The sequence below is a fragment of the Taudactylus pleione genome, unplaced genomic scaffold (assembly GCF_031769625.1).
Source record: "Taudactylus pleione unplaced genomic scaffold, aTauple2 ptg000270l, whole genome shotgun sequence".
NCBI classification, from domain to species: domain Eukaryota; kingdom Metazoa; phylum Chordata; class Amphibia; order Anura; family Myobatrachidae; genus Taudactylus; species Taudactylus pleione.
The window spans coordinates 4,131,816-4,152,602 of record NW_028284672.1 but is presented as its reverse complement, the minus strand read 5'-3'; the positions used below and the strand labels follow the sequence as shown (position 1 = coordinate 4,152,602).

Sequence of the window (20,787 nt, the reverse complement as noted above, 5' to 3'; positions counted from 1 at the left end):
CGAAACTGAAAGTGGTCGTTGCGGATTGCAAACCTGAGCAACTGTTGATGGCGCAAAAGAATAGGGACATGCAGGTAAGCGTCCTGTATGTCCAACGACACCATATAGTCCCCAGGTTCCAGCGCCAGAATGATGGACCGCAGGGTCTCCATCCGAAACTTCGGTACCCGCAAAGACTTGTTGAGAGCTTTGAGGTTGAGTATCGGACGATACGACCCATTGGGTTTCTGCACCAAAAAGAAATTGGAATAGAAACCCTGGCCCTTCTGGGAGAATGTAACAGGCACTATAACTCCAGCCTGGAGCATAGTGTGCAAAACTTTCCGCAGTTCCGAGGTTTTGTTCCGGTCTGATGGTAGACCCGTGGTGAAGAATCGAGACGGGGGTCTGTGCCGGAAGGAGAGGGCGTACCCGTGAGAAACCACCTCGAGAACCCAGGTGTCCGTCGTGGTGACCGACCAACACTGGGCGAACCTCATCAGGTGGCCTCCCACTTTGGGATCCCCCAAAGGAAGGCCCGGACCGTCAGGCCGCAAGCTTATCATCTGGCTTAGGGGCCGGACGCCTGGTACTCCAGGCCTGCTTCCGGGGCTTGGCCGATTTTTTTGGGCCAGCCTGTCGGGGAAAAGATTGTGCTTTAGGCCTACCCTGGGCCCTATAAGGCCGAAAGGACGACGTACCTGAGCTGGACAGAACTGCAGCAGATGGGAGACATGCTGATTTGGCTGCCGCCAGCGTGGCCACAATTTTGTCCAGATCTGGACCAAATAGGACTTCTCCGTTAAAGGGCAAGGCTTCCAGGCCCTTTTTGGAATCAGCGTCCGCCTTCCAAGATCGAAACCATAATGTGCGACGAGCCGCCACAGCAGCCGAAGAAATCCGTGAGGTCAGGGTACTGATATCCAAAGCCGCTTCATTAATCTAAGTGGCCGAATCCCTGAGATTGCCTATCAACTCGGTCTGTTCAGCCGAACAGTCGGAATCGAAGGACGCCTCTAACGTATCTGCCCAGCGCTCCATAGCTCTGGCAACCCAACAAATGGCCATAGCCGGCCTAGCTGCCCCCCCCGCAAGTGAATAAACGGACTTTAGGATGATTTCCACCTTACGGTCCGTGGCATCCTTTAAGGAGGACATGGAGGGCATGGGCAATGTGGCACTTCGGACCAGGCGTGTTACATTTGAATCCACCTGTGGCGGAGATTTCGACTTGGCAAAATAATTGCCTGCAAACGGATACGCCACTGCTAAACGCCTTTGAGGCTGATACCGTTTGCCTGGCTGTTTCCACGCTTCCTCTAGGTGGTCCACTAATTGCCCCGAAAGAGGAAACACTGTGGCATCTCCCTTAACATCCTTGAAAAAGGCGTATTTGGATTTTGATACCGGAGGCTCCTCATCCTCAATAACTAAAGCAGTACGGACTGCACGAATGAGGCCAGGTATATAAACCTTAGACTTAGCGTCCGACTCTTTAGGATGGGGAGGTTCTTGGTCAGAAAGATCCAGAATCTCCCCATCATCGGACGTCCCATCATCATCATCGTCATGAGGAGCAGACAGACGCCACCGGCCGCTTGTGAGGCCGCATCACAGACTCCCCTTGCAACACTTCTGACAAATGCTGTACAGAGCTCGTTAACAAATTAACCCACGCAGGCTCATGAGAGACCCGAGGAGGGGAAATAGGGAGACTGTGGGGTACCATCAATTGTCTCGGGAAACCCTGCATGGGTGACGACACCACTAACTGCGGGGACAATCCCATCTGAGTGAAGGCAGCCTGCGGAGCTAACTGGCCCATGAGGGTTGTAAGCGCTTTGGCGAAACAAGCCCAGAGCAGCTCCTGTACCGGAGCCGTGACCGTAATCGGCCGCGTCAATGAATAACACTGCCAACATAGCCCCTCCGCGCTACCGTCCCCCTCCGCTATAGGTACCTTGCATGTAGTACATAAAAGCTGGAGAGGACAGTCACTTTCAGACATAATGGTAAGTATGTGACCCCTCTCACTGATACTCATTAGTATAGTGTGAGACCACCCTGCAAGCACCGCACCGCAAGGGCTTTAGCAGAAAGATCAGGGACAGTGAAATGCTGACAGAAGAAAAAGAAAGTACAGGCAGCAGACGCTAGCATAGGTCACATACAATGCAAAGAAATCAATTCCTGCACTATCAGCGCTGATCCTCAACTACACAGACTCAGAGCCTGGTAGGACACAGCGCTGCATACACAGATCTTAATCCAACGGAGGAGAGGTATGCAGGGGGACCCAGACCGCGATGCCACCGTTCATCAGCGTCCAGCAGCGCTCACCATGCTTCTTCCAAAGATGGCCACCGAGGAGCAGAGAGGAGGCCGGCCTGGGGGAGGAGCGCTGAACAGGACCAGTCAGCTAGAGCAGAGAGGGCTGTGTGCAGCGGGGGAGGCGCCGGCTGTGAGACAGGGAAGACGTGCTCCCCTGGCATGCATTTAACCCCTGGGACACCGCAGCGCTACCGCTCTGCCGCGGTCAGCTGTCCCAGGGGGGTAGTGGAAGCCCAGGTAAGTACCAGGCTCCACGCTGCAGCCAGTCCCCAGGGAGCCCCCTGCCTGGGGACTTAGGACCATGTTCAGCAGGGTCCCACCGCGGGACCCTGCTGCTTACCTTGTAGTCCACCTTGGATCCGGCCATGGTCCCAAACATCTGGGGTCACCGGTAGCTGTGACCCCAGATGCTTACCAGCATCCCCGGATCGGTACCGGCGTTCTGGTACCGGCGGGGGTGTAGGGAAGACAGCATGGACGTCAGGACTGACTGTCCATGCTGTACTTCCAGATGTGCAGCCACAGCTGCAAAGACGAAAACTTCAGGGGCTCTTCATGGCCCCCTTCTAACAGGTGCATCCGAATCCGGCCAGGCACCAAACTAAACTGAGATGCCTTGGCTCAGGGGCGGGGTATAGGAGGGGGACCCTAGTGCATCCTGGGAGGCTGAAAGCTTTAACTCTATGGTGCCCGATGCCTGACGTCATCACCTATACCCCAAGGTATTCCTGTGGATACCCTATGGACCCTGAAGTACAAATAGTAACTAGAAACCCAGTGTTTCCAGTGCTTACGTTTCTTCAAATAATACCTGCACACAGTGAAAGATGTGCAAGAGGAAGCCAGAGAGAAGCCATCCGGTAACACCAAATCACATTGAGTACAGATAACCAGCAGGAAATAAATAGGAAATAACTATATTGGCAGTATCCATCGGGGCAGGGAAAGTGGGAGAAGCAGTCAGATCAGAGGAGTGTAAATCGTATACTGTGAGTGTTTGTGTATATATATATATATATATATATATATATATAAAAAGTTCAGTATATGTCTAACTAACAAATCTAAGCAATATAAGCAAGAAGTGTTAATAACTATGGATCAGCTTTCTAAAACGCTGCTGGACCTCAGCAGTCCACGCTTGGTGGGATGTGGCAAATTCAAAAAAGTAGAGAACTAGTGGGACAGACAACTGTAAGTAATAAAAAGAAGATTATAGAGCGGATTCGGAGTCGGACATAAGCGTGTCCATGTCTTTTCCAGATGTAGCGCCTGTGACTTCACACTAATGCAGCTACAAAGCCCTTCCCTAGTGTACAGTCATGTGCCTGAACGTGAAAGGCCTTTGAGCACAAACTTGCACTAGACCTAAGCTAGGTGCAGCGCCTCAGTCTTTGTGTGCAACCACTTTCCGTGGCACTGCCTAGACACTCCCATAGACACAGCATCTCCATGAACCTGATCACTCACAGTCCAGGAAATGGGTTGGGTATGATATCCCGGCTGTCGAGATGCCGCTGTTCAGAATACCGACAGTGGCATCCCGACAGCCAGAATACCGACACCCACTGTAAGACAAGGTAAGTTTTTTCCCTACCCCTACCTGGTGCCTAAACCTAACCCCCCCTTCCTAGTGCCAAAACCTAACCTCTCCCTCCCCGCACCCTAATCCTAACCCTCCCTCTAATGCCTAAACCTAACCCTAACTACCTAATGCTACTCTCCCCGTGCACCCTGATACTTACCATTCGGAATGCAGACAATCGGGATACTGGTGCCGGGATTCCAACCTGTCGGGATTTCGGTGCCGGTATTTAGACCGTCGGCATCCCGCACACCATGATGCTGACTACATCCCCAGGAAACGCCCAATACATTTGTAATACATTGCAGACACTGTGTGCGCCTGAATCAGTACCGCTACTCTGTTTGATTACAATCGGGACACATGCACAGAAGAGTAACATTGCTCCACTGCGATCGATATCGACACAATGCCTGCGACTCAGAGCCAGACCCTCAGGGAGTCATAAGAAAAACCAAATTAAATTGTTAAAGTCTTCAGTCATATCTGTTAATGAGATGCCCCCATAGAAGCTAGCAGCCAAAGCTTCAGCATAGGAGTTATAAGACGAGTACACAGAGTATATGGGATTCTAGCTGATCATTTTGCTATTTATGTAGAACAATTTTAACATACATTACTACTGTACAACTAGAGCTGGGTACACATTAGACGATGTGTAGTCAGTACGATCTGGCGAGTGACGGGATAAGGTGGGGGTGCCAGCATCGGCAGCATGGCATTGCTAGATCCTCAGATCTTTCTGCATGTACAAAAGATCTGAGGACATGACTGCGACCTGTGGGAGTGCGCATGGGCATCGTGCTTACACACTGGACAATATGGATGATTTGTCATTCCGATCCGTGGGAATCGGCCAAATCGTTCAAGATATCGTCTAGTGTGTAGGGGCTTTTAGTGTTTTGTTTGCATGCTAAAATCTCCAATGCAGGGATTCTAAATGTCAACTTAATGCTCTAAGCAAAGTAACAATACGTGACTACAGTTATTGTGAACTGCCGTTTAAAGTTTATATTCTCCAATGAATATTCATATGGATTTTACACAATACTAACCAATGGATAATATCCAAGCAATGGGTAACCCACGTTGTTTGTAACAAACAGGCTTAGGCACAATATGAAATGCTGCTCTCTGGAGCATCCTTTGTCCCTCTTTTTTACTCCATTAAACTAAAAATTCTACGAAAAAGCACAATAGTAAACCAAGAAGCTTGTGAAATCGAGACCGGTAAAAGCATCAGATAAAATAGATGCATGATAATAAAACACATGGATAAAAAAAACACCTTTTTAACCCCATTTTTGGCCAGTGATGTAAACGATATGGAGGAACCCAAGCGAAAATGACTACGCGTAGCAACTAGGGGTTGAGCACCTTAGTTAAAATCTTTTACTAGGTGGACGAGCAGCTTTAAGTACTAATAATGATCACTTATCTTGTCTTTTACCACAGTTCTCCGGCTGTTGAACATTCTTAAAATTAAATATCCACCTTCTTCTTCTTCCCAGGTGCTTCTTTAGCTACCAAGTTATTTAGCACAGTGCTTGGCCGTGTGACAGTGTGTGTAGCTAATTTTATGCAGCACTACTAGTTAATTAGCAGTTCACTTAGTCACAGCATGTACAGTACAGGTGTTACACTGTATTTACTCTATTTCCATCTATGAATGGGACACTTTTATATAAATGTGAAGTCAAAAGCAAAATATTCAGACTTTAGCAGGTTTATAAAGCAGAATGAATCAATTTAGTGGTGGGGTAAGTGTTCGGATAGGAGTCCTGGGGTGGACAGGTCTATAGCTGGCACGGACTGATCGACCATTTAAAGTGTCCAGAAAGATGATATTGTTGGAAGTTTAGTTTCATATTTTAGGATTTTGGCTTGCTTCAAGAAATCCCGCAGGCAGTACATGAAAAAGCCATGTCAGACTGGCACTGGGTAACCAAACTGAAAAGCGAGAAATAGTTTTGGATTGCACATCGGAGCGCACAGTAGCCAGAGGGTCTGCTGCTCAAAAACAATGACCCTGCTGAGTTTTAAGGGGAAACTAACCGAGCACAGAGGCAGTTTGTTAGCACACACAATTTAATGATGGCAATTCACCTCAAGATTGTGAAAGAGATGAATTTATGATCTTCATAGCCAGCTGGTACGGAAAAAGCCCAATCCTGATGACCTTGAGGCAAGGCAATGGGAGAAGAATGTGTGAATCCAGTAGTTTATGGCTATAAAGTAGGCTAAGGTATATGAATGGTTCAGTTCTGGATGTTACACATGCAGATATATTGAAGGATGGCTGAATGGGCCAGGTACAGGATATAACGACAGAATAAGATCAGTTCCACAATAATCATCTTATTTTAAACTAACTCAGGGCTGTAAACCAGCACATAGGCCAACATCCTCCATTAGTATGCATGGACGCTAAAGGCATTCCCTTCTGGCTTCTCAAGGTCTCATATCACACTGCCAGAACTAGCACCTTGATAAGCAACATTATCACATTCATAATTGCTTTTAGCCCTAAAGCTCTGCATTATGAAAAAGCAGGTTTTAGGGATAAAATGATCACAGAAATCCCGCTGGTGGAGCTATGGCTAGAACAAGATGGTACATATAAAGCGGACCTCACAGAGACATAACATTGGGCGTTGTGTCTCAAGTAAACAACAAAATAATGCCGGCCTACAGATGTGTCCACATACATCTATCCTCCACGCGCTACACTACACATAACGCATGAATGCTGCGATAACCTGGTAGCACCGAGCATCTTTTTGTGCATTTTTTTTTCCTACAAATGTTGCAAATAGGACACAAAGCAGCTTCTGCTGATTGAAATGATGTGCGGCATGCCTATATTCTGTGTGCGAGTGCGGCTGTATCTGCATGCTGTTACACCCACAGCTGCACACAGAATATAGGCATGCTGCATATCGATTTTGCTTGTGAGTCTTATTTGCATCACTTTGCGAATAAGAGGCAATTTAAGGGAAAAGTCACATGAAAAGACGCTCAGTGCTACAGAGTCAACTAGAAAGGCTGTTTAACGCGCAAGGAAGCTAGATGTATGTGGACACATCTGTACCTCTAAACTCTATTTCCCGCATTACCAATCCAATCTGATTTTCATGATCAAGGAGTCAGCAGAATGGGGAATTACAGATAGAGGCTGGATGTATGGGCCCCTTAAGAGACAGGAGCATAATGCAGCATTTGGAGAACTGTACCTATACCTGGCATAGGTGATCATGAGCAGGTCAGCATGGGATATTGGAAACACCAAGTACCGATTCCCTTGCCCTTCTTCAGTTCGATATTAAAACTAAATTACTAAAAAGCTGGGAATTAATTTAAGCCACTGATTGCAGTTAATGGTCTGGCTATGGGGGTGTTTTCCCACACAGGCTATAGTTCCAGATGGGCACTGTGTAGACCACGGATGGGGAACCTCAGGCCCGGGGGCTGTATAAGGCTTGCAGAATCATTTGGTCTGGCCCTCTGAGCTTTTTTCTGCCAACCTCATCTGGCTAGTAGGGAGCCTAGAATGGCACCCTGCAGCCAGAACCTATGCAGCAGTGCCGTCTGGAGCATCCTTAGGACCCTTCAGACAGTCACACCGCTGCCTTTACAGCTCCCCGGAGCATGCAGGCATTGCTGTAATCGCCGGCGATTGAGGCCCCATCCCCGTGTGACATCACATGTAGGGGGCGTGGCCTGAACCGGACCCATGAGTAATGTTCTATATATCAAAATGGCCCACAGCAGAAAAAAAGCTTCCCTACCCTGGTGTAGACCCAAAGAGATGTTGCCCTTCAAATGTGACCAGCCAACTGAGAGACTGGTCTGTGTCCTGTACCCATTGGTAAAATGAGGGCACTTGCAATATGTGTGTTATGTTTGTGTTAAGTCGGGCCATTACAATTCAGGTCAGTAAACTATATTGGCACCATTATATTTTTCCTTTGTAACAAGTACATAAATATTAACAAGTACTTCTTAAAAGCCAAATTCTAAATAGGTCGATTTCACATGCGTCCATTCCCCATTACACCAGTATTACAATTGTATATGTCTTGTGGTTCAAATAAAAATTTTAAGTGTAATTTGCACCAATTCTTTTATACAGAATTTTATTGCTCAAGGTCTCATGTCATGTTGTTGGCACCATCATTATGTAGCTATTATTTAATCATGTAACAATAATGTAGGTATTTGTCACATCCCAATGTAGGAAAATGTCCTGCATCGCTGGATTTAATTGTGTGATTTATATAATCAAATCAATTATTATTCCCATATCTTAGAGCTCTGTATTACCACTTTTTTAGCAGATTTAGGGCCTGATTCAAAGATGGACACACCGCAATTTTCAAGCGGATTGAGCGATTGTTTGCCATTGCGCATGTAACGCACTGTGATCGCACTGCGATTACGCATGCACAGAGGAATCCATCGCTAAGTGAGTGACAGACTGCCAGCGTTTGGGGGGTGGTAATGGGGAGTGGTCGCAAAAACGCAGGCGTGTCTGTCCGTTTAAGCGCCGTTACATGGGCGTACATAAATTAGCCATTGCGAGTGCATACGTAGCTCTGCGTGTCAGAGGAGCTCCCAAGGCTGCGGCAGGTCAGACCTGCCACAAGGGTAAGATGGCCGCCGATGTGCTTCGATGTTACCTATGTTTACGTAGGTATGCGTCATCGCACGCAGGTAAGGCGGCAGCAGTGGGCCTCTTTATGCTCAGGTGATCTTTGCTGACATTAGCATATTTTTGCAGCTGCATTGTCTACGAAATCGCAGTTGTGATCGCATTAGCGCACGACTGAATTAGGCCCTTAGATATGATGAGCTCTAAAGCAGGTAAGTTGTGGTGCTGTCTATACCAACCAATCAGATTATGTCTATCATTTTCTAGGATGCAATAGAGAAATAAAAGCTAGAACCTGATTGGTTGGGCAAAACATTTTTAATTTTTAGAAGCTTTAGTAAATCTACCCCTAGGAGTGCAAATTGCTAGGCTGCCATAACTTACTATACTGAGGCAATATTCATAAACAAAGCAACTTATGTTAAAATATATTTTTGAAAGATAAAAGCAATAATTAGTTACTATAAACATAAAACTCAAAAATGAGTTTGTACATAAAGTGCACTGTTTATTTAAAACCTACAAAGCTGCTCAGCTAATAAGCATCTAGCATTTTTTTTTAATTAACTCAAATAAGTTATAGTACAGTAGCTTCAAATAAAGCCAGCACCTATACGATGGAGGATTTCAGGCGTACAGTACAGTAGCTGTGTTTGCCTTCAATTATTGCCATGTGTGTTATCATGAAACATTCTACTTTAATGTATCATGAACCACAAAGGCTCAATTAGTGCAAAAGGTGTTTCCTTATTATAGAAAATGACACCACAACACAGTCAGAGGGTAATTCAACTGCGGGGAAGATTACAAACAGCATGTAGAGTTCTAAATAGCAACCTTAGTATTGGTTTCCAAAAGAAAATGCAAAGAAAAAAAAAAGAAAGGAAAAAAAACAAAAAGACAAAAAATCAATTACAGAACCGAATTGTGAGCAGCCTATGGAATCAGTACTTGAACTAGGCTTTACACAGTCTATAAAATCGATCAATGAACAGTATGCAGAATCGATGATTGAACACTCCTTTGACCAGTCTACAGAATAATCGATTCAACAAAAATAAATAAAAACACTCTAAGCAGTCCACAGAATTGACAATTGAACAAGGTTTCAAATAATCGACAAGGCTAACAATTTAACAAACTCTTGTGCAGTCTGCACAGTCAATGACTGAAAAAGATAGTGTGCAGTCAATAGATTTACACCTAAATAAATTCAAGTTAAGTCAATGACCTAAGAAATAAAAATTGAAAATGACAAGTTTGTAGCCTTGGTTAATATCCTCATTGTTTTTATCATATGGATTCTTTACAAACTATGGGCCTGATTCAGACCCGCTCGCGAGCGCATAGCGCTCACAAGCGGGTCGATGGTGGTCCAGTGCGTATGTGAGCCCCGGAGCGAGCGCAAAAAGCACTCGCTCCGTGTCTCACTGCAAAAGGGGTGACTGTCTATGTTGATCGACAGTTCGCCCCGTTTTGTAGGCGTGGCGGGGGGTGGCTTCACAAACGGAGGCATTCCCAAGCGAACGCCTGCCGTTTCTGGGCGGCCCCACTGACATCACCAGTGATGTCAGTGGGAGAGCTTCCGGCTCTATTAGAGCTGGAGGCTCTCTGGGGCTTGCGACCACGAGACCCTACCACAAGGGTCTCGCCGCAAGCCCGATGGTCGCGATGGTCTTGACCATCACGACCATCATCCTGGCCGCTCGCAATAGCCGTTTGTGGTCAACCACAGCTATGCGAGCGGCCACTCCAAAAAAAAAAAAAAAACCGCCCTGATTCAGAGCGAGCGCTCTTTCAGAGCATCCGGCTCTCAATCAGGACCCATTTGCACTTTCTAGCTGATGGAAAGTGTACCTGGAACGGCAATGAAGCCAGATTGTTTTTCGGCAGTGCAAGCTGAGCTGCAGCCTGCAACCCCAAAAAACAGACACAAGTGCGCAGAGAAATTAGGCTACCAGGATGACACCAACAGCCAAATGTTGAAGGATATTAAACGGAACATAAAGGTTGAAGCAGCCATGATTGTAGGTGGGACTTATTTGCCATTGATAAAACATATAAGGCGGTTTGTCTTTTTCAAGGAAGCAGATTGCCAATTATTATCATTACAGGTGGAGTCTCCCATATCCAAAATGCTTGGGACCAGGGTTATTTTGGATATCGGAATATTCCGTATTTTGGAATATTTGTATACCATATTGAAATGTCTTCGGAATAAGGCCCAAATCTAAACACAGAATGCATTTATTATTAGATTGTAAGCTCCACTGGGGCAGGGACTGATGTGAATGGCCAACTATTCTCTGTAAAGCGCTGCGGAATATGTGTGCGCTATATAAATAACTGGTAATAAATAAATAAATAAATAATAATTTATGTTTTATATACACCTTATACACTCAGCCTGAAGGTAATTTAATTTATATGTATATGAAACAAATTAATTAATGTCATGTATGTACACAAACTTTGTTTGAGCCACATAATTATTAAAAATATTGTATAAAATGACCTGCAGGCTGTGTGTATAAGATGTATGTAACACATAAATGCATTCTGTGTTTAGATTTGAGTCCCATTCCCAATATATCTCATTATGGTATGCCTATATTCCAAAATACGGAATATTCCGATATCCAAAATACCCCTGGTCCCAAGCATTTTGGATATGGGAGACTCAACCTGTAGTATTATTACTCAATGTAGGCGTCACATCTTGAGCATTAAGAAAATGACAGTATCTCTAAATTTAGGGATTCCACAGCATCCATAATAACCCAGATTTTCTCTCAACACCTCCCAAAGTTATACAATAAACAGCAAGGTGTTAAATTGGGGCGTACTTCATGTTCCCGCTGCCACCTGTTAATGAGCGACCGTTCCCCAGGCCCTGATGAAAGGAATGCAGAGAAGTAATCTGGCTTTGAACTTGTGAGGCTGGAAAGGTGAGCAGGGAGTGCGGCGAGCGTACTCTGCGTGTGATGTGAAACGTTAGCAGGATGTCAGCTTCCAATCAGAGGCACATCTGGAAGTCCCTTTATCTCTCCCAAAGCCGTCCTGTCTGTAATTAATACATCAAACTCTTAATTACAGACAGCACTTTTATGAGTGTTCAGGGAATATGGCTGCAGAACGGTGTCACTGTCAAGATGACAAAGACAAATAGAAGACAAAGTGACAGCTTAATGTGGCAGAGAGTCTGGCTATGAACTACTTGTGTGAGAGCCATAGCTATATTCACACACGTCACTGACACAAACGTATACAATCCTAAATTAAAACAATCACTTACAAATTATCTGTCAAGACCAATAGAGGCATGCATGGCAGTGCTATGGTATAGAGTTATAGCTGGCAGATGTTAACGGGATATTATAATAAAAATAGTATTTCATTCTTCTAGTGGAGTGAAATTAAAATACTTCCATCCAAAGCAAAAACTCCCTCTTCAGGATATTTGTTCCACTTCATCTGTTACTTTGCTAGAGCAAGCAACATGGCTGCTCCTATTCATGTGATTCATTTAGTGAAGTGGTTCTCCTCAGGACACCAAACAGGTCACATTTTCCAGGTCACCCAGCAGGTGCACAGGTGTATTCATTACTCGCTGACACATTAAAATATCCACAGGTGAAGCTAATTATTTCACTTGTGGTTCTGTGAGGAGACCTGGAAAACTTCCTGAGGACAAAGTTTGAGAACCTGAGATTTAGTGCAGTTAGCGTCTCTGTGCAAGAAGGAACTTCTTCATTCAAATGAAAAGATGGTGGTAGCCAGCAAAGAACGCTATTCTGCGCCGAAACTTCGAGCTGGGGCGCCTGGTGCCACGGTAGGCGGGGACACGAGAGCGGAAGAACAGCGCTGCTCGGAGCATCCTCAGGATGCTCTGGGGGGCTGTTATAGCTGCAGTGTGCTGCTTGGAGTATCCAGAGGGCGCTCCGGGTGGCACTGCAGCTGCGATTTTGGCTGCAGGGTGCCGTTCCAGGCACCCTGCTAGCCAGATACAGGGACTGTAGATGGTTAACATTGCCGCCAACAGAACGCTGCACTTTGTGCATTTGCACCGGTTGCCCATAGCTAGTTACGGCCTTGACTCTACTTACAGATGTAGCCACGACCATCCATCCCGTGTTGCGAGCGCATCGTGGCATGGATGGCGTGACTAGTGTGTCGGCGTCTCTGGCGTGCGTACATGCCCGCCATAGACTGCAATGGGTGAATGCCGGCCGCGGCTTGGTGAGAACCGCGCTATGCTGCAATGTGTGTGCCCGTGCATATTGGCAACAATGTAGCTGGCTGCATCTGTATTTTTCACCAAGTTCTGGATCTACTAAAATACTTCAGAGCTGGATATGCTACAGTGTCAGATGATAGGTCTGACGTTCACACGCTGTGATTACCAATTTGTATGGTTGAATAGGCCATAGGGATATCTTGGGATTCTACTCTTATTTCTAGTGATTTTATATTTACCCTTATTGGCAGTGTTTAAGGGTTCTATTTCGTGCTTTAGTACTTCTAGGTCCAAGAAATTTCTATATACTTGTTTATTATAAGTCTATTTGCACGTACATGAGTAATGTAATACTGTTCTGCTGGTATCAAATTAGGCGAAATGCAGACCGCCAGAATCCAGACACTGAAAGCCAGGCTTGGGACTAAAGATAGGAGTCTAAATACCGTCCCATATCCTTAGCCCCACGTCGAAATACCGATGCCTTGCATACCGAACATAGGTTAGCCGGGCGTCACGACGTGTTAGCCGTGGGAGGGTTAGGTTTAGGCACTCCCGGGGGGACTTATATATATATATAATTTTTTTCTTCTCTTTCTGTACTGTGATTGTGTGTTAGGTTTGTTTTTGAAAAACAATAAAAGAATACTCAATTTAAAAAAAAAAAAAATACCTCAGAGCTGGCTTGCTTTTGGTGGAAGAACTGTAGAGGTTTATACTTAATTCTGAACAGTTATTTATATAGCCCATACATATTTCACAGCGCTTTACAGAGAATATTTCGATCATTCATAAAAGCGGAGCTTATAATCTATATTTCCTACCACATATACACACTGGGGGGTATATTTACGAATGTGCGGGTTTTTAGAAGTGGAGATGTTGTTCATAACTATTATCTTCTAGAAGTTGTGTTACTGGATTCGAAATATCATGGACAGCTTGTATCGTTCCATAATTTCGCATCTCCATTCATTTGCTTTGCAAAACAATGTTGTAAAAAGGACATTAAAATGTGTGGCGTCTCCACAAGAAAAAATGTTTAGCATCCCAAAAATGTAACTAAGCTACTTTACTGTGTAACATAACCACATCAATTCAACGGCAAAAATACACTGGCCACATGGGGTCGTGCAGTATGACATGTGTTGCAATCAATTCCCACACACACTGTATAAAGAAGTGAATGTTGTCGCAAGAAGAGACTTAATAAAGTTATGCAACACGTTTTCTCCACAGTTCCATCGGCAGCGACAAATATATCAAATGTAATTTTCCACACTATTCCACGCTTTTAATTTCACAGCAGTTGTGGAGAAAGGATTTCTCACCGCATTTTATTCTGGTTTGCCCACTAGTTGGATATGAAGCAAGGCATCCATGAATATGATAATTTGGTAATATTGTTAATATATAATATTTATTTAATAAAATTAAGTGGCTGGAGTGTATCAAACCCAGATCTGTAGAATATGAATATAAAAACCTACTGTACAATGACAGCAATTACAGACGTAGAAGATCAGGTAAAACGCAAAATAATATTAGTTTTAATTAAAGATACGCAGGTCCGGATTTCAGAAATTCGAACACACACGAAATTTAGGGGTTCAGAGTAGAACTGGGTCAAGGTTCGGATTCACTTTCGTGTCCCGGTTCGGATCTGTTGCCGGTTCGGAACTCGGATTTAAAAAACGAACTTGTGTTTTGGATTCTAACATTTTAGCTGTTTTTATCAATTTTTACAAATCTCTATCGATTTTGTTTTATTTTTATGTAAATCCAAAACATGAAGATGAATCCAGATCCAAAATCAAAACAAGGGGGTCCACGCACATCTCTAGTTTACATAATAATAATAATAATAATAATAATAATAATAATAATAATAATAATAATGTTGCCAAAAGTTCACTGATTTAAGATTTTCACAGTGACTAGTTTTTCTACCTTATCCAGTCTCCTTCCAATTGCACTACTCTAAAGGTGTCCACATAAAAAAGTCTGCTTAATTATTTTTGTGGCCGGTAAGATGCTTCCTAACAGTAGATATAGGTACCTGCACTTTCCCCACCAATTGTTACAGCATCATGTGTTCCCTTCACCACCTAGATTGCTAGCCCATATGGGCATCTTAACCTTCTGTTTTAGGTCACTTTATGCACTTTGCTTGTGTCATGATCCCCTCAATGCTCAGCGCTGTGTAATATGTCAGTACCTTATAAGTAAAAATATAGTACTAATAATAATAATGACGACAATAGAAGAAAGAAATTTGATCAAGAACCCAAGTTGGTTAAACAATTTAAAAAACAAAAAACCCTAATAGAGTAAAATAAATATTTAAAAATATTGATATTTTACTTCTTGACTATCTAATTCAAAATTATGTGAATATTTTACTGACATTTACAGACACAAATGAAGTATGACAGAGATGAAATTATGCAACAGGGTAAGAAACATGAAAATAATCTACAGGTTCACCCCCTCTACACCCACTGAATGGCACATTAGGATATGGAGTATGACAGATTTACGTACAGTATTGTACAAAAATGCATAATAGATTAAAATAGAATTGAAGCTAGTTCGCTATATATAATATGTAGAGTAGATCATTAAAGCACACAGGATGTGTGCCAAGGAACACTGTGGAAAAGGTCTAACAAAATAAATGGAAACTTGCACAAAGGCAGTAAAAAAAAAAAAAAAAAAAAGGCAAACATTCGGAGGAAAACGCAGGTCAAGCCATTATAGAGCACAACTGTATTGGGGTGTACAGAAGATAGCATAATACACTCATGGAGTTTATAGTGTAAGATTGAGATTCGGGAGAGGAAGGAAAAAATAGCCAACATTTTACTTTACCCTGATCACTTACCGTACACATAAAGTGTATAATCAGCGGAGGAGCTGCCGACGCTGTTGGAGGCTTCGCACCGGTATGTGCCATTATCTGTCTTGTTTAGGCTGCTGATCAAGAGTTTGTCTTCATCGATGATGACATGTTCAGGAAGATCATCATCCACTCGCTGCCATAACACTCTTTCTGGCCTGCAACGACAGGACAGCCAATAAGTGTTGAGGTCTAACTACCCGTCAGAACTTCATCTTGTATCTCACATATTTGTCCTCATTGTATATATTATAATAAGATGCAACAAAAGAGGTGCACCACCGAATATTCTCCAATACTACAGTATGCCAAAATCTATAAACTTGGCTAAACTGTAAAAAAAAAAAAAAAAAACCCATTAACCTTCGGTGAACTAGGTGGGGTGTACCCCAGTAAGATTTAAACGCCTTTAACTTTTTAAAAAATACTGCGCGCAAGTTGCTGTTTCATGTAGCTGGAGTTGCAACATTGCCAGCTTGTGTAGTGACAGCGATATAATGTTGGGAGCGCTAGCGCAGCGAGTGCCCCACCTGGTCCAGCACCTGCCTTGATGTCAGGCAAGAGTGACATCATTCAGACTGAGTTAACAAAGTTTAGTTTAATTATTTCTAATTGTTCATAGGTTTAAGTTTTATTAATAATTGTGATTCAAACGTGTTCTAAAGATTTTTCAAAAAAGTTGTTACTAGAAGACTTCTAAGTCTAGTTCTTAAAAAAATAGTTTTAGATTTGTTTTCTTGTTTTAAAGAGATTTAATGAGTTTATTCCCTTTTTAATACTTTGTTTATTTTAATACCGTAAGGGACAAGAATTGATGTTATGACACTCGGAATTACTGTCGTACTAAATTAGTATACTTATGGTCAAATATAGCATGGGGTATGAGATACCCCACATGTTCCGCCGTGTTGATTTTTTTTCCACCTGGTTAACGGAAGGTTAAAAATCCAAAACAATAATACATTAGCTATAAAAAGTGTCAAACAGAGCGTTACACTAATGGCAATAGAAGATGGGAAGGATTTTTTTTTTTATAGCGGTAATGATACAGACATCAGTGGAGGGAATCATCTAGGGTTGGGGTTTGTTTTTAATGTTTGGTGCTTTCTAATTCTACAAACGTGAAAACACACTATAATTACCAGCATACACCACCTAATTAAATCCACTTCTAGCATGACAAGGCAATGTCGGCTTTAGATGTCTAATTAGTGTACTAAGTTTTTTATGGTCTCAACACGCATATAAGCAAAAGTAAGAGATTTGTGCTCACTGTGCTCTAAAGTGGAGCGATATATATGCTGGGCTACGTTCTGGCAAATGGTCAGCAAAAACATTTGTTGTAAATAACTGCACTTGGCTGTACAAATACTGCAGAGTAAGGAAAGAGTTAAAACTAACCAAATTGTCCACTATAGGCACAAATCATTTTCAGCTCCAGACACAACAAACCTGTAAAGAATAGGGGACTCCCGTATTTGTGACTGCAGGGCTCCACCTGACAACTTACTAAATAAGATTACCCTGATGATTTACTAGCTCTCAACAGGAATATCAAGTAGGACTCAAAAAGAATTGGTCACATTTTAGTCTGTGCATTTCACATGGTGCCTGGCGTAAGTGTAGAAAAATGTTAAAGAACAAACAACATAGTATAAAAAAAAACAAAAAAAACATTAAACAAAAATATAAATTATATATATATATATATATATATATACACACACACATACATACATAGCCTTCTATGTAACAGATCACCGGGGGTATATTTACAAAGTGGCAGATTTTGCAAGCTGCCGCATCTACGTGGGTTTGATCTCAAAATTTCAAGTGGCACTAACAATAACTGTGCAAAACTTAGGGGGGAATTCAATTAGACCCGATAATTTTACAAACAAATAAAATGGGACTTACCACATTTTTTTGCCTTCGGGCATTTCATTTAGATCCTGTCTTAGTCGCCCGAAAAATTATTCATTTTCGGGCGAATACACATAGGATCCATCATAAGGTCACGGACCTGTGTTTTCGCGGCCGCGCACATGAGGCTGCTTGAAAAAAATCCTTGACAAAGGCCACTCAGAAGGCTGAAACGCGTTAGCATCTGCAACTACATACGGCAAACTCCGTCTCCAGAAGTCTCCTTAGTCTCCCTTCCGAGTTGAGCCACTGCCCAGCACACTGAGCCCGGAGATCGCGGGACCCGGAAGTCTCGTGTCGAAGCAGCGTGGAACGCTCTTCCCAGCAGCCCACGGACGGTGCGCTGCATCACAGAGGGACATAGGACTTCAGGAATACAGCCGTCAGTCCATCAGGAGGTGGACACAAAGGACGCTTGAGGGTAAATTACGTGCACCTGGGGGATACTGGACGCCGACCTACCAGACACAACCCATACACCTCGTGTAGTGCCAACAAACATTGACTATGACATTTTTATTCCACCCAGTTCATTCATCCAATTGTTTTATTAGATTTTTTTCATACCTCATTCTTTTTTCTTTATTTTTTTTTACTCAACTCACAGTAATAACTGCATCCCCATCACTCGCCACCTAAGTCACCAAGGTTGTGGTTGTGCGCATGATATTGGAGCACTGTGACTCCATCACTAAGAATATAATAAAGGAAACAATATTCTCCAGATAATTTATCTCCGGCTATCATTGCCGATACAAACTCAATAGTACCATATCTAATCACGTGACTAATCAACAAGATTCACACACATATGAGGGTGGGTGCGCCAGTGGTATCTGCACACACATATATCCCTCTTTTGGGTTCTTGTATGTGTACATATCTTATCATTTTAAATGAATCCCCGTTAACTGCCGGCTTCGGGGCTAATTGAATAGACCCCGGGGGATCAATTAGCCGGAGTAAATGACTGCGGCTAATTGAATTCCCCCCCTCAATTTTAGGGTCACTTAAAATTTTGCGAACTGTCAAGTGGTGGTGGGTCCCAAAAGCTGCTGCTTTGTAAATATACATCCCAGTAGTGTAGCTCAATCGCAAGGAGCCTGAAGCAAGGCAATGCCCAGGAGGGAGAATAGCGCAGAATGAGGGATGACTGGTAAGTAATTTCTCTATATGTGGTTCCTGTTTGAGAGAACGAGCAGAGGAAAAAGGTATGGAAACGTGGGGGCACAGCATATGTGAAGAAGAGACGTATATAGTGCACTAGGCATTATGTCAAGCAAGTATTATGCAAAATGTGACTGGTTCTATTTATTGAAAACATTCTTACCTTGAAGCGGTGTTACTACATAACAAATTCTATAATAAAGCGAAAATTCCACGTACAGAATATGTCACAGGGGTATTACACAAGCTATTTGTGTATTAGCTAGTAAGGATGAAAACTATTATTATCTATTATTTATAAAGCTCTTACATATTACACAGCACTGTACATTGAGGGGATCACGACACAAATAAATGACAAAGTACAAACAATCAACACAGAGTTTCTAGCAGATACTAATTTATAAAACCTAAGTGAAACGTAACATGTGCCTACGTTCTGTTATCCTATTTGTTTGGTCCAACTGATGAGATCTGTGGAGAATGAACAGCTGTGATTGGTCACATTAGTCCGGAAGGTTCATTCACTCAATAGGCAGGCCAAAAGATTGGATTATATAGTGCAGGCCTGTGGCTCTCCAGCTGTTGTGAAACTACAAGCCCCAGCTTGCTTTACCTGCTCATCAGTGGTAGGGCACAGATGTTTCCACGGACATCTATCCTTCGTGCGCTACAAGTTGCGTTACACAACAGGTGAGCGACGTGCGACTCTGTAGCGCCGAGAGTCTTTTCGTGCGACTTTTTCCCTTCAAATGTGTCTAATTCGCACAGCGATGCAAATAGAACGCACAAGCGACTGTAACACTGTAAAGTAACATATCACATGCAGATACATCTGCCGTTGCACAAAGAATATAGGCATGCCGCATATCATTCTAATCAGTAGAAGCTGCCTGTGGATTCTATTTGCATCACTGTGCGAATAAGATGCATCTGAAGGGAAAAAGCCGCACGAAAATATGCTCAGTGCTACAGAGTCACTCCACAGCATGGCCGCGACTAGGAGGGCTGTTTAACGTGCAAGGAGTCAAGATGTATGTGGACACATCTGTATGTTGGGTATTGTAGTTCCATAACAGATGGAGTGCCACAGGTTGGCAAGGCCTGGTATGGGGTCTCATAAATCGCAATGAGATCGGGATATGATCAGCAAGTGTGAAAAATCCCCTAGAGCAACAACTGTACACAAGGCAGACATCATCATCATCTGTCAACAGGTATTTGTGTCCTTACTGATTAATTCAAATACAATATAGATAATTTGAGATCATAACTTTCGATTTCGCAATGACTGGCCGACCTGGTATGATAACAACTGCAAAAATCAATCTTCAGATCATGAAGTCAGCAAAATAAAATTAGGTACAGAAGGTCTGGACAAATTCTAGAAGCCAAATAGCCAATGTGCCTATATAATGACTGCTGGCATCAGTCCTTCATGTGAATGTCACTTAATTAAATATCCCCGGTTTCTAAAAAAGAGCCTGCTGGCGCCTAGATCTATTTGACTGGCTCCTGAATCTACAAAGCTCTGTTAACCTCTGGAGTAAAGGAATATGTATGTATTGATGCGGAGATGTTAGCATTACATCCCAAGTCTCAAGGTTAGAACGGCTTCTAGGCGTGCATGTAACTATGGGTTTCTCCTGTATACATTATCCCAATCCAATCTGCATACAGGTGTGTCCTCATACACCTAGCCTCAATAGATGCCTGAAGAGAGTGAGCCGTTTTGTATGGCGTCTTTTTCCCTTGAATGTGTGTCCGAGTCACAATCTGATGGGACAAACTGCATTACGAGACTGCACTGATCAAATGGATATGCAATACTTATATATCTGTGTGCAACTGAGCCTGAATCTGTATACAAAGCACAACGGAATTTTGCGTGAAAGAAAGCTACGGGTGCTGCATTGTAGCACTCCACACACAGATATACAAGTGTCACATATCAAATTAATCAGTGCAGTCTCATGAAGTGGATTTTTCGCATCAGATTGCAACTAAGACGCACA

The 20,787-nt window shown here is 43.2% G+C and overlaps 1 protein-coding gene across 5 annotated transcripts in view; it reads right to left on the bottom strand.

Annotated features, from left to right (window-relative positions):
- CADM1 (cell adhesion molecule 1) overlaps nucleotides 1-20,787 on the bottom strand; it is a 288,245-nt gene that overhangs the window by 50,922 nt on the left and 216,536 nt on the right. For all 5 annotated transcript variants that reach the window (XM_088481358.1, XM_088481359.1, XM_088481360.1 and 2 more), the window contains one exon: nucleotides 15,668-15,840. In XM_088481358.1, coding sequence (XP_088337484.1) covers nucleotides 15,668-15,840 — 173 coding nt within the window. The remainder of the gene's footprint in view (nucleotides 1-15,667; nucleotides 15,841-20,787) is intronic.